Source organism: Xenopus laevis, chromosome 2L (genome assembly GCF_017654675.1).
Source record: "Xenopus laevis strain J_2021 chromosome 2L, Xenopus_laevis_v10.1, whole genome shotgun sequence".
Taxonomy (NCBI): Eukaryota; Metazoa; Chordata; class Amphibia; order Anura; family Pipidae; genus Xenopus; species Xenopus laevis.
In genome coordinates this window covers 48,121,639-48,137,214 of record NC_054373.1, presented here as the reverse complement: position 1 = coordinate 48,137,214, position 15,576 = coordinate 48,121,639, and the positions used below count along the sequence as shown (strand labels likewise).

General features: G+C 38.6%; 1 protein-coding gene across 1 annotated transcript in view; it reads right to left on the bottom strand.

Moving 5' to 3' along the window:
* nlk.L (nemo-like kinase L homeolog) overlaps window positions 1-14,448 on the bottom strand; it is a gene marked incomplete at its 5' end in the record, with an annotated part of 106,327 nt that extends 91,879 nt beyond the window's left edge. Inside the window, 1 exon segment of the mRNA NM_001091101.2 lies at window positions 13,772-14,448. Coding sequence (NP_001084570.2) covers window positions 13,772-14,247 — 476 coding nt within the window.
* Window positions 14,449-15,576: the final 1,128 nt, after the last annotated feature.

The following is a 15,576-nucleotide window of genomic DNA, read 5'->3' as shown; positions in this document are numbered from 1 at the left end:
CCACATTTTTAAAAATGATTTTCTTTTTCTCTGTAATATTAAAACATAGTAAGAGAACATGAATCCTTATTGGAAGAAAAACCAGCCTACTGAGTTTATTTAATGTTTACATGATTTTCGGAAAAACAGGTCCCAAACCCGTACTTAGAAAAATCAAATAATGACCTGGCCCGTAATTTTGAACACAAAATATCTTTGGGAATTTGTGAGTAAGATTTCACAGAATAAGATTAACATGATTATTTACAAACAACAAATAAAATATGACATAGCAGTTGAATGTATGATCATAAAATATTATATATATATATATATATATATATATATATATATATATATATCTCTCTCTAACGGAATAAGAATATAACAGAATATAAGAAATATAACAGAATAAAAACCCAAGCCAAATTTTAGATACTATCCACCATATGTTAAAAAATGGAAGAAGCTTAAAGTACAACAAAACCTAAAAATGAACCCCATCCCATTTCAGAATAAATGAAGCAGCATGCACTTAATTTGTTTTCCTCCACAGCAGGCTTCATATCACTCCCGCAAAGCCTCCTCTATGCGAGTACATGGATTGACGTCACCCTTGGCTTGTGAAAACAGACCTAGTGTTGTCTTATAAAAAGCCTATGGCTACGTAGATGAAAGCACTGAAACCAGGCTGCTGGTGCTCCCTAGACACTCTCTCATAAAATGAAAGATTTTTCTTTATAGGACAGAAAAAAACAATATATTTACCCAAATACAGGTAACACTTCTACTAGCTGATTTAAAATTAAGGGTAAATACGTACACCACATTAAGGTGTGCCAAGCCTATATGCAGCAGTCACATCAATACATTGAAAATGGAGGGAAACAGAATTTATTTGACATGCTCAAGAGATATCTGACTGTGCTGTGTTCATGCTGAACACCCTTAATACTTTCAGCTCCCACCCTTAATACTTTCAGCTCCTAGCTGGGAAGCCTTTTGCTTCATATTCATGGTGCAGTTCCATTACATTGGAACGCACAGAATGGAAACACAGTTTGAAAAAACAGTTACTTACTTGAAGGAGAACTAAAGGTTAACTAAAGAAGTAGATAGAAAAGTTATACATTATGATTTGGGTTTCTATACCAGCCCAAGGAAACCACAACCCTTTAGCAGTAAAGATCTGTGTCTCCAAAGATGCCCCAGTAGCTCCCCATCTTCTTTTCTGCCGATTCTCTGCACATGCTCTGTGCTGCTGTCACTTACTGAGCTTAGGGATCCACTCACAATATACAGTACACATATAGAATATAAACAATTTAAGGCTGATTAGTAATTAATACAGATAATTACTACATGACAGCACAGAAACCAGTGCAATTAGCATCAGAATTTAATAATCAGCCTTGTATAATCAGCTGATATTAGAGACAAATCTCATTTTCTGCTTGTAAATTTGCAACAACCCCTAAGTTTAGCTTCTCAACAGCTGCTCAGAGCATGCGAGTGTCGCAGACACTTTCCAAGATGGTGACCCCCTGTGGCAAGTTTGAAGGTCATAGCTGCTATTGAGAAGTTGAAACTTAAGGCTGATACAATAGGTCCACTAACAAAATATGGCCTTTTTAACCATATTACTTTGTAAAAGTTTTTTTTAACGTTTTTTAGTTCCTTTAAAGGAGAACTAAACCCTAGCGCATGCTAAGTGCAACATCATCTATTCCATTTAAAGTTTTCCCTGTGTGCAGACATGCCATAAACCTTGTACTCTTCTATTTAAAGAAAATAATATTTTTTTTTTTTTAAAAAATGATTCCCTTTTAATGTGTAATAATAAAATAGTACCTTGTACTTGATCCCAGCTAAAATGTAATTAATCCTTATTGGAGGTAAAATAATCCTATTGGGGTTATTTAATGTTTAAATGACTTTTTTGTGTAGACTTAAAGGGGTGGTTAACCTTTGAGGTAACTTTTAGTATGTTATATAGAATGTCCAATTCCTAGCTACCTTGCAATTGGTCTTAATTTTTTTACGTTATACTTTTTGAGTTATTTGCCTTTTTCTTCTGATCCTTTCCAGCTTTCAAATGGGGGTCACTGACCCCATCTAAAAACAAATGCTCTGTAAGACTACACATTTATTGTTATTGCTACTTTTTATTACTCATCTTTCTATTCAAGCCCTCTCATATTCATATTCCAGTCTCTTATTCAAATCAGTGCATGGTTGCTAGGGTAATTTGGACCCTAGCAACCAGATTGCTGAAATTGCAAACCGGAGAGCTGCTGAATAACTCAAAAATAACTCAAAAACCAAATAATCAATAAAAAAACAATAGCAAATTGTCTCAGAATATCATTCTCGACAACATACTAAAAGTTAATTTAAAGGTGAACAACCCCTTTAAGGTATGGTGATCAGTTCTTTATGGAGTATTTTCCAAAACTGTTGCTCTTTAAAAACAAATCTACTTCTGCAATGTCAGTTTCCTTTAATAATCTCTTGCTACTTTTTTAGCATGCACAGATTGCACAATTTAAGGAATCCATAATTTTTGGCCCTTTATTTGTGTGAACTCCGTCTTTGACAGCCTGGTAAGTTTACGTCGGCCGCTATGATTGTGTGAAACAAACTTTCAAACGATTTTTGGACCGTGTGTAGAGTGCCCGGCATTTTTCGTACCATGGTGATTGCTCGTTCAGTCGATCAGAGAGGTTAAAAGATCTATATCAGCTAATTATAAGATCTGACAGTATCAATAGGATATTGTCACTACTATTTGACATAACTTAATTTCGTACTTTCAGACAATTGCCGTCTGTCAATTAATGGTCCGATCATTGTGTGACTTGTTTTCTTTATATTAATCTTAGTTGCGGGTCTGAAGATTAATAAAAGCATATATATATATATATACACACACACACACACACACACACACACACACACACACACACACACACACAAAACCACTGGCCTGGCGCACACAGATCACCTATAACTGCCTAGGTGCTGGGAAAAACAAAATTAGTATTAAGCAACAACAAAGTCCGCACTCATAGGTCTTCTGATGAAAAAGAAAAACGTGCTCGCATGTAAGAGCCAAAACGTTGAAATAAACACATTTTTCTTTTTGATCAGAAGACCTATGAGTGCGGACTTTGTTGTTGCTTAATATATATATATATATATATATATTTCTTTTGTTACAGCAAGGTAGCTGTAGCATTTATAAACTAGCGATGGTAACCAATAGTCTTGTGGTAAACGATCAGATGGTACCTCTAAGCTTTTCAGATCACAACTGAATATTAATAAAATATTCAGGATTATTAAACAGTCTTTTGCATGTAACTTATATGCAAGTGATTGATTAATACACTTTTAAATGCATGTTAACAAACAAAATACTCCCAAATCCAATATGCTTTTAAGATTTGAAATCTCTTTATTACGTGCCAATACATAGTGCAAACAAATGAAAGGAAGTCCTGCTGTGTCACAAGAATAACTCTGTTTTACTATTAAGAGTCATTTTATTCCCTCTGAAGATGTATTTATGCTGCAGCAAAAACGAGAGCTGCTTAAACCATGTCATTGCTGACTTTAAACATGTTGGATCGATACGTTTCCAAGATTTATTGCACTGCAAACATCTACATCACCATGGAAATTGTACAAAATGAACAAAAGCCTTTTTTCACCTTCTAAAGCAGCTCTGGGAGGGGCGCCGACCCTGTAACCTGTTCTTAAGGGCTATTCCACACGGGGAGATAGCCACGCATTTGCGGTCGCGGCGACAAAGCGCCGCGACCGGCGCAGGCGACAGTTTTGTATGGGCGCCTATGTAAAAACGCCTGTGCTAACCACACGAGGCGATGCGCTTTTCAACAGTCGCCTGAAAATGCCTCGCCAAGCTTTTTCAGGCGACTGTTGAAAAGCGCATCGCCTCGTGTGGTTAGCACAGGCGTTTTTACATAGGCGCCCATACAAACCTGTCGCCTGCGCCGGTCGCGACCGCAAACGCGTGGCTATCTCCCCGTGTGGACTAGCCCTAATTGATACATTTGGTTGATACATTTCTTATCTTTGTCCCTGCTGGGCAGAATCTCTGGGTTTCATTACAGGCAGCTGTTAGAATTGATACAATAGTTGCTAATACTCCAGAGATGCTGCTGAGAAATGTATCAATTACATGTTGCAAAATCATAACGGGTCAGAATCTGCACCTGAATTACTGAGCTGCCAAACTCAAACACCAGAGAACTTTTAACTTAGATTTTGGAAAAACAGTAAAAAATAAATAATGGAAAGAAATTGATAAAAGTCTTTATTTCTGGGGAACAATCTGAAAACAACTGAACTGGAAAAAGTGTTTGGAAGATGAACAACCCCTTTAACAACAGTAGCTTCCCCTGACCTTTACTACTGCGCAACTGTTACAATTTCTACATTAGCTGCTGGCATTTCTACATTACTGCTCAGAAATGTATTAATGAAGTTATAACAGTCAATTGGCTAACAGATTTAGCCTGAGCTGCTATTGGGAATCACCAAAGAAAGGAAATGAAACTAAAAAAAAAAAAAAGTAGAAAGCAACTGAAAAGAATTCAACATTTCTGGTGTACTAATTTTAAAACTGAATTAAAAAAATTAAAAAAGGGAATTCCCTTTTAAAAGGTGCTAGCAGAAAAACAGCAAATGTTTTTAACCAACTACATTATTGCTCTCATAGCCCATCCCAGCAGAACAAATACTGCAATTTATTTTCCCAACAACAGTTTTGCTCTCACAGTCCTCTACCCGCTCATGGGGCATCTTTGGGACAAACTGCAATTCCCAGAATCCACCAAAATGAAGCCCTGTGGCATATACTCTAAAGCTGGCCATAGATGTTGAGATTTTTAAAAAATCAGATCCTGATCGTGAGACCACGATCTTCTCAGAACGATCGTACGATTGTACGAATTTACCATCAACTAAAAAGACCAATTTGCCAGGAAAACAAAGGGGAGCTGCCTGCTTGGCCCTGCAAACATAGAGATAGATTGCACTGGGACCGACAAAGATTTTTTGACCTGACCGATCAATTTCCTGACAGATGTCGGCCGAAAAATCGTAAGATGTACGATCGTTCGAATCCCACTAACCGCACGATAATTTCGAAGGATCGGTCGGGCTTCCCTAAAATCGGTCGTTCGGCAAGAAGAATCGTCGTGTCTATGGGGAGCTTTAGTCAAAACCTAGTTGAGATGAAGCTCCCCAAAAATGTTTAATTAAAAAAAAACATAAGCCACCAAAAAAAAATTAAGAAACATATATCAGGTCAGTATCATAAATGTTCAAAGGTATCATATTCACAGGATCAGCTCCTAGTAAACAACACACCCTGCCTTAAGGCATGTCCTTGATGACTCAGATAATCAAACTATGGTTTGATCTGATCTCAATAAGTTTTCTTTGCAGAGGAAAAAGCAATTATCTTAATTAAGAGTAACCTTAGCACTTGCTGTGACTGACAACTCATCTAGTAGCTTCTTAAAGGAAAACTATACCCCAAAATGAATACATAAGCTACAGATAGTTTATATCAAATTAAAGGACCAGTAACATCTATTTTTAAAAAAAAAATTTTTTTATTAGTATACAACGAAAAAACCCCCCACAAAAGACAAATTAAACTTTGAAATCACTAAGTCTTTATTAAGAAGTAACTTACCGAAACTCCACTTCTCTTCAGAAAAGGCGACCCATTGTGCAGCACTCGATTTCTCCTCCCTGCCTTCCTTATAGCAGATAGCCAGGGAGGACAAATCGAGTGCCGCATGATGGATCGCCACCCTGACGCCTTTTCTGAAGAGAAGCAAGTGGAGTAAAAAAAAGCGGTTTCAAAGTTTAATTTGTCTTTGTGGGTTTTTTTTTTAGTTGTATACTAATGAATTTTTTAAAAAAAATTGACGTTACTGGTCCTTGTGGCATATTAAAGAATTTTACCAAACTAGTATATATTGAGGTGAATATTGCCCTTGTACATCTCTTGCCTTGAACCACCACTTTGTGATGGTCTCTGTGCTGCCTCAGAGATCACCTGACCAGAAATACTACAGCTCTAAAGGTGGCCATACACAGGTCACCTTTGCCAAACGAACGGTTCTTTCCCAGATATGCCCACATTGCAGTGGGCGATATCGTTCTGATCCGATCGTGGGCCCTAGGGCCCAACAATTGGATCAGAATGGAGGCCATACGGGTGGTCGAATCACAAGACCGCATCAATGAAAAGATGTGGCCACAATCCAACAGGATTTTTTACCCTGCCCGATCGGCATCTGGCCAATTTTCGGCCAGATATCAATCAGGGACGCCTGTCAGATGGCCAATAAGCTGCCGACTTGGTCTGTTGGCAGCTTTTATCGGCCTGTGTATGGGGGCCTTAAATGTAACAGGACGAAGTGTGGAAGCAAAAGACATAATTTTGTCTCATTGGCTCATGTGACCTAACATATATGTTTTGTTTGCTTTGTTTGTGTACATCATGAATCCTAGGATCCCAGGGGGCGGCAATTCATATTTTAAAATGCCAATTTTTATTTAGGATTACCCAATGGCACATACTACTAAAAAAGTATATTATAATGGTTTATGTACATGAAGCAGGGTTTTACATATGAGCGGTTTTATGCAATATCTTTATATAGAGACCTACATTGCTCAGGGTATAGTTTTCCTTTAATGCATTTTTTTTTAACATAAGCCATTAAATTCTCTCTCTGTCTGGGCTGCCATTTGCAAAGATTTTATCTTGTTTTAAGACATTTAGGGATTCTCTACTCATGCTATGAAATGGTATTATATTTTTAGTCAGTACTTAAAATTTTAAAAGTTTTTGTGGTAGCTGGCCAGATATGCATGCACACCTTGATTCTCAGACAATAAACTTATTTTATTCTTATTTAGTAAGTGTTCTGACAAGTAAGGTAGCAAAATTATCTATTTTCCTGTATCCTATATCCCCCTCTATTTACCCAATGCCAGGTGTTGCACCATCTGTGACATGAATGGTCCCTGGGCAGTTTACCAGAAATAAGTAACATCAAAGCAGAGACAGAGATGTATTTCAAAACAGTCACTGGGCTCTTTTTACAAATTTTGGGTGTAATCTCCATGTCAACAAAGGCTTATTGTCCAAAGCAATCTGTATTTCTTCCAATTTCTTCTAATAAACACTCCTTAATCTACATGCCATTATATCTCATTGACTGTGAGACATGGCTTGTGCTGGAACAAGCCAAGGCAAATGTCAGCAATTCCATACAGAATAATACATTTCATCATCATAATTGGAGAAAAAGGCTTAGGTTCATAAATGAAGAGAACATGTAAACAAATTAGGGATGCACCGAATCCAGGATTCAGTTCAGCATTCGGCCGAATCGTTTTGCCAGGCCGAACCGAATTCGAATCCTAATTTGGAGGGAAAAAGTGGATTCGGTGCATCCCTAAAACCAATTGGTAGAAAATCTATAAAGAAAGGAGTACATTTACAGAGTATTTTAGCCAAAAATGACATTATGACCAAATAAGATTAACAGGTGGAAATCAAAATCCTTACTTAATACAATTGGATGCAACCTATAAAATCTATAGTACTCCAAAATCGTTTTTGTATCTATACCCTACCATCATCCCTCCTAGGAGGAGGTAAAGGTTTTATTACACATAGATGGTTGACCTATATTGGAAAAATTGAATCTAAAAAATCTGAGTAATCCATCCAACAAAGGCCAAACCACAAGGACACATGAACATATAGAAACCCTTTATCACAGGCAGTTACATCCCTTCCTTTGGAGCCCCAAGAAAAGTATATTTGGGGGTGGGGGATAGATGAACCCAATAATTTCCCCAAGGTACATTACAGAACACCACCACCTATACTATATGCCATGAACATGGATATTTTAAGAGCAATGCTGGGCATCCTTTCACTCCTGAGAGTTCCTTGTTGAGAATACTCTAGAATACATCATCATCAATGGAGAGTGATGGCAAATAAAAAAATATCAAATAATAAAAATAAATTCCTCAGTTTTTCCAACCTAAAAATCCCATCATGCCACCACAATCAGTTGCTGTCAGCAGTTGTTGGAAGTTTTAACCAGCACTGGAAAGCTAAAGGTTTAAAACTCCTGCTGAATCTAAACGTATATTGAAGGTACAATATTTTTTCTTGGAAAAGTATTCTATATAAGGCCTACACCTGCTGATTAAAATAAGAGTTCAGCAATTTATGCAAGATAATTTATTCCATGGTTCTAACTCCTTGCTGCAATCAGCTGAAAATGCACTATTTTATATGCCTTTCATTTAGTTCTAGATAATATATGACCAGACCAAGCTTGCCTGGACACTAGGAAAGGGCTCCATTTAAGGCATAGAGTTGTTTGAGTTCAGAGTTCCTATAAAATGTTACTCGGAATTCAAGGTGACTCAAATTAAAATATTAATGCATAGATTTAGGGGCAGATTTGTTAAGGTCTGAGATTTGTTTTCCATGAAAATTAAAATTTTTCACGTTAAAAAAAAACTCGAATTGTTTAAGATTTATTATATCCCGATCCTGGAAATAGGAATCTGAAAATACACCATCTAAAATCAGTCGATGTCATGTTGGAATTAATGGCAGAGGTCCCTTGAATCATTTGAAGATGTTAGTAGCCTCCATGATGGTTGGGGGATTTTGCTCGAAACCTCAATTAAAGGAGAACGAAAGGCTAAAATTAAGTACGCTTTTACAGGAAGGTCTATATAAATAAACCGGTAATAAAAAGTAATGATGTTCTTTCAAAAGAAACACAGCATTTCTTTCATTCTATTGTGTACACATGGGCTTCTGTATCAGACTTCCTGTTTTCAGCATAAGCCTACAGGGCTAGGGCTTGAGCATGCTCAGTTTGCTTCTCTCTCCCTCTCCCCCTCCCTCCCGCTATAATCTGAGCCCAGAGCTATGAATGAGCAGGGAGAGACACAGGCAGGCAGTGATGTCTCACCAAGCTAATATGGCAGCTGCTATCCTAAACAAACAGAGAAAGTTTCTAGAGCGGTTTACTCAGGTATGATAAAACATTCCGCAGAATAAATATAGTGTCTATTGGCAATAAACTGCTTTGGTAGCTTCCCTTCTCCTTTAATTTTTTCGGAAAAAATTCGATTGATTCAAGTTTTAGGGTTGTGAGCCCTGAACTCACTGATTTGAGTTTTTTCTTAAATTAGAAACCATTCCAGTTGTGAGTTGATTCAAGCTCATTAGAGGTATAGAAAAGCTCTAAAATTTGACCTTTGATAAATAACCCTCTTAATATCAATATCCATTACAACAAAGGTGTTTATAGATACACCAAGCAGGGTAATACACCAAGGACTGAAATATTTACTTAAGACCAATCACCACTTTTAACAGTCAAGGAAAGTTGAGGATTTTGGAACGTAACCTTTTGAGAACAACTTTGGTTGAAAATTGAATACATTGGTAGTTGTCAATTAGCAGGGGCAAAGGTGCAGCCAAATTGAGCGATATGGTAACTTCTGCTTTAAGAAGGGGTACCAGTTTTTCTTCTTTAATTACAATTAGGGATGCGCTGAATCCACTATTGTTAAAAGTGGTAGAAAAGCTCTAAAATTTGACCTTTGATAAATAACCCTCTTAATATCAATATCCATTACAACAAAGGTGTTTATAGATACACCAAGCAGGGTAATACACCAAGGACTGAAATATTTCCTTAAGACCAATCACCACTTTTAACAGTCAAGGAAAGTTGAGGATTTTGGAACGTAACCTTTTGAGAACAACTTTGGTTGAAAATTGAATACATTGGTAGTTGTCAATTAGCAGGGGCAAAGGTGCAGCCAAATTGAGCGATATGGTAACTTCTGCTTTAAGAAGGGGTACCAGTTTTTCTTCTTTAATTACAATTAGGGATGCGCTGAATCCACTATTTTGGATTCGGCCGAAACCCCTTAATACCGAACCGAATTTGCATATGCAAATTAGGGGTAGGAAGGGAAAAAAAATTTTACTTCCTTGTTTTGTGACAAAAGGTCCCTCTAATTTCCCTCCCTGCCCCTAATTTGCATATGCAAATTAGGATTTGGTTCGGCCGGGCAGAGGGATTTGCCCGAATCTGAATCCTGCTGAAAATGGCCGAATCCCGAACCGAATCCTGGATTCGGTGCATCCCTAATTACAATGAAAAACAAAATGCATTGATTATATTCTATAGCATGCCATCATTATCAGATCTTGCAATAAATATTAAAGAAACAAACCATCTTACCAAGAAAAACAGCTTTAACGTGGTAACAAAATATAGCTGACCAATAAAATGAGGCACTGCTCTTTTGTGAGCTCCAGTCCCTGGGTAGGATTGACCTCATTTGCTGAATGAGACGTACTTCACAAAGCAAGATTACTTTTACAGCTAGTATCTGTGCAGATAAACCAGACAAAAGCTTGTTTTGTCTCTAATATTTCCATACAAATAAGGTAAAAGAAGATCCATCCCATACCAGAAACATTTCACAGATAAGCTTGCAACATTGTACTTTAATAATACAGACTTTTATTTAAGGTGATCCACATGAGAAAAAAAATATGCCTGTGTGATAATGGGAAAGGAACTGGCTTTCATTCCAGTTAGAAGGAATGAGCAAAGTAACCATCTAAAATGTGCCGAGTGGTTTCATTTAATAGCGATGAAACATTATTCAGTTCAGACAGCAACAACATTGCCTCAAAAACCCACTCGCTCATTAAGTCTTTAGTGCATGGGCTGCACGCACAGCCTACAAAATGAAACAAATGCACTTTGTCTTGTTTATCCCATTTATAGCACAATGAATCAGGACACATACAACCCTCTTTTTTAAAATTTAAAACCAGCATACTCCCCACCACAAAAAAATAAAAAAAAATAACACCCACCAATTAAGAATTATATTTGCCATTATATATATGTTAATAGTGTATCCAACAATTGCAACAGTTTATGTTGCGTCTCAGAATTCCAGCTTGAAGGACTGGAATATGGTATGAGAGAAAATCTTTCAGGGATAAAGACGTTTCTCCAGTGACGGAAAATACTTCTAAAGGTGTCACTAGGGGCTGAGGGGAGGTTTTAAATCTTCTAAGGCTCAATACAGAATAATCCATTTATCTACTAAGGTAAATTGCCTTTAAAGTCTGAGCTTTATTCAATCAGGAGCACAGGAAGCATCTGCTATGTACTACTCTCAACAGCAAATTAAATATGCAATAACGTGGTGCTGATATTGTTTTATCACATAAGTTACACTGCTGTATTTATCATTATTTATCATCCTAACTTTACACTGGAGTAAAGTGGCCCCACTACAAGGGATTTTATAAGAAACTGCAGGAACTACAGACCTTTATAAAGACATAAGACCACAGACCATAAAACCACATCCTGAACGAAGTAAGGTCAAACATTCTGAAATCTTTGTGCACATCTACAGCACGAGTAAGATAATTTAATGAAGATAGAAGATATAAGTGGCATGGCTTGTAGTCGTATACATTTACATGAAAACAGAGCTCTACTGTGATCTGGTGCCTTCATTGGGTATATACAGTGATCCGTCTTTTACGGAATAAACACACAAGTAACGGTCATACAGTTAAACTAAGCCAGGAGTGCCCATACTTTACTAATGTGAGGTCTACTTTTAGTGATGTTGTCCCATTATGAGCTACACCCATAAAAACATTTTTAGCATTCTATTCCATTGAAAATTTCACTTAAATATTATATTGATTTACAACTACAGGTATGGGGCCTTTTATCCAGAAACCCCCGAATTATGGAAAGGCCGTCTCCCATAGACTCCATTTTAATAAAATAATCAAAAATTTTTACAATTATTTCCTTTTTCTCTGTAATAATAAAACATTACCTTGTACTTGATCCCAACTAAGATATAATTAATCCTTACTGGAAGCAAAACCAGCCTATTGGGTTTATTTCATGTTTACATCATTTTCTATCAGACTTAAGGTATGAAGATCTAAATTATAGAAAGTTTCCTTATCCAGAAAACCTCAGGTCGCAAGCATTCTGGATAACGGGTCCCATACCTGCATTTCTTAGGTCAACTTAGTGTAATAAATATCTGAATGAAAAGTATGAGACAGGAGGGTTATTTAGTCAACCTGCTTCTTGACAGTCTTGAGATCTACTGATCACCAACTAAAGGTCTACTGGTGATCCCGATCTACCTTTTGGACACCCCTGAACTAAACGTATTAAGGAATGTAAGCGAAGATACAAAATAAGATATATTCTACCTAGAATTTCCTATCTGTTGCTCAACATCTGGAGAGTTGTGTGTAGGCCGCAATGTTCTAAGGTTACCGTTGGAGTCCCTTAACATGCATGAAAGAGGCCACCACAGAAGCCGGACATAGTAAATATTATGTTTCCTTTGTTGAAAACAAGGCCATGTATTATAAAATACAGTGCAAAATCAACATGGGGTTTTGTAGCTTGTATAAAAGCCTTGATATAGTCATTAGGGGTGGATGTTAAAAAGTAAACATGTAAAATCAAAGCAATCTGTTTAAAAGTTGCCACCATCCCCCCAAAGACCTGAGAAACCACTATAACATGGCTCACGTTATCCGGATAGCTCTTGGCCACATAGTGCATTTTGAAAGCAATCAAGCAACACAAGCAATTTCTCTTTGAGAATTCTTTGAAAATGAAACCATTAATGAAAACATTCAGTTTGTCTGACCTATTTCTGCCTAAGCAAAGACAATTATAGCTTCTTCTTCTTATAACTTCCTACAGAGCTCAAAACTAACAGCAAAAGAAGGCTGTTAATTTACCGTCCATTATTAAATAGGGATCAACTTGTTTTTTGAAAACGGCATTATCTTGCATACTACATTGGTATTGTACTGTAGTATTGGTGGCAGTGAGTGTTCTGAGAAATGATTTCATCTCTAGGTAATTTTACCCAAATGGGGGAGATTTTTCCTTTTCCTTTTTTTTTTGTGAATGGAAACAGAGCCACCATTTGACTGCTAAATAGCCCGAGCACATCAGCTTTTGCCTGAACATAAATTAGATGGAGAAGTGTTTATACAGGCCAGAGAAACCGAAGTGATTTAAATAACATTATAATACACAAAAGCCATAAATATCTTGTAAATTTTATATATATATATATATATATATATATAATGAGTTCTGATGTCATTAGTTATAAACGGTGAGTTCTGATGTCATTTCTCTCACATGACTCACTGAAACTTGTGTATTATAATAAATAAAGTACCCCCAGTTGTAAAATATGAGGATATTAGAAGTTACCTCGGCGTTCCATGACCTGTATAAAAACACTTGGCCTTCAACCTCGTGTTTTTATATGGTCATGAAACTCCTCGGTAACTTATAATATCCTTATATTTTACAAGAGGGGGTACTTTATTCACTATATACTACACAGGTTTCGATCAGTCATGTGACAGAAATGAAATCACTGAGCACCTGGAGGTCAACAGACTTAGTTTACATTTTTTTAGTCTCAGACCTGGAAAAAAAAAATAACAATTGCAAATACATTAACAATAATTTCAAAACCACTGAAAATGTTTCATGTGTATTGGAAAGTTGCTTTAAATTCTATTTAATATCAGTTGTTGGATTTAGGAATGGATATAATTCATGCTTATTACAGATCATCTTGAGTAACTTACCAGACAACTCCAAATGCACCATAACCAATGGGACGATCAGGTTCAATATCCAGTTGCTGGGCATGATGAGAGTGCTGATGATGGTGAGCCTTTACAGCAGCAGCCTGCACTTGAGCCGGGGCCACTGCTGCTGCAGGACCTGGAGCTTGCCCTGGAGCTGGAGATGGAAAGTACGACTGGGCCTGTCCTGGATTTAGCATTGCTGCTGCTGCAGCCGCTGCCGCAGCAGCGGCGGCAGCTGAAGAGGAAGCTGATGAAGAGGAGACATGCTGCTGAACAGGGTGTACAGCTGCTGCTGAGCCTGGGTGCAGATGATGCTGTGGATGGAGGTGGTGATGATGGTGTAGGTGGGGAGGGGGCAAATGGGCCAGGTGATGGTGATGATGATGGTGGTGGTGACCCCCAGCTGCTGTTGATGTGCCCCCATTATATGCCGCCATCATATTTGCATTGGTAGATGTGCCGCAAAGAGACATTCACAGAAATGCCCTCCAATGTACTTGACGGATGATCAACTGTCACTTGGCCATAAAGTGAATATCAGAAGGCCTCCTATAACAGCCTCAAAAGAGGGGTCATCCTATAGCAATCCCTCGCCAACCTGCACAGCACAACACTAGTCGGGCCCCTCTCTAAAACTTTACTTCACTGTATCTGTGTTCCCAAACCCTCCCACCCCCCCCAAAAACCTCAGAGATATAATAAATACTAGAAAGCCATGCTTATTTTACTCCGGTTTGTTACAAAAATAGGCCACCTTCTCCTTCCACACTCCTGCAACAAGAATCCCCACAATGCAAGATCTAAAAAGTGAATGGAATCCTGGTCCTTCCATCCCACATCCTCCTCCTCCAGCCTGGGAGCAAGACAACCAGTACAGCAGTGTCAGCTGCAAGGCACCCTGCCAATCAATTCATATACACGGTGGCTGGAGGAAATACAAACAAACAAAGCCCCCTACAAACTCACTGGCAGCAGCACCCTGGGGTGGGGGATGAAAGGGCAGAGGAGCTGTTGCTCTTTTCTCTGGGGAGGAGGCAAGTAAAGTGTGAGTGAATGGGAGGAGGGTGAGGAGAGGGGAAGGGGCAGCCACAGCAGCAGCAGGAGGAGGTTTTGACAGCTGCCCAGGCCAAACGCACAGTCCCAAAACTGACAAGAAGAGGGGATGGGGGGAATGAGGAAGGTGAGGGAAGGATGCTGTCTAGTGACGGAAGGAGCGGAACAAGGACACACAGGGAGTCACACTCAGACAGGGCTACGCTGGCCAGGTCATGCCTATGACAGGCGACAGGAGGACGTATCCCGGTTGTTCCTCGGTTCCTCTCAGGCGGTTCCGGCTCTCAATATCCGTCTTAGAAATCCACCGAACTACCGACAACAGGGAAAGCCAGCGCTGCTTTGCTCAGTGCATACAATCCAAAGAATCCCCCGCCAGCCGCCACAGTCCGGCCAGTCCCAGGCTGCCTATACCGAGCCAAGCAGAGGCTGCTAGACGCGGGCAGCCCAGCCACCTGACGCTGAGTCTGACTGACAGCGCAATGCAGCCAATCAGAATAGCCCCTTCGCTTGACGGCTAGCGAATAGCTGTAGAAGGTGATAGACATTAGATGCTGGCGCCCCCTGTGGCAACGCATGAAGAGGGCGGGGAAAGGGAAAAAACACCCAATGAATTCGTGAGGGGCCGTACCTGAAAAGAAATTCCCGTTGAATGACAGCGGCGAGGATCAATGGGAACTGAGTGACTTCTACTCTAGATGAACAACACCCACTGTGACCTGCGAGGGAAGGTAAAGATTTTAACTACT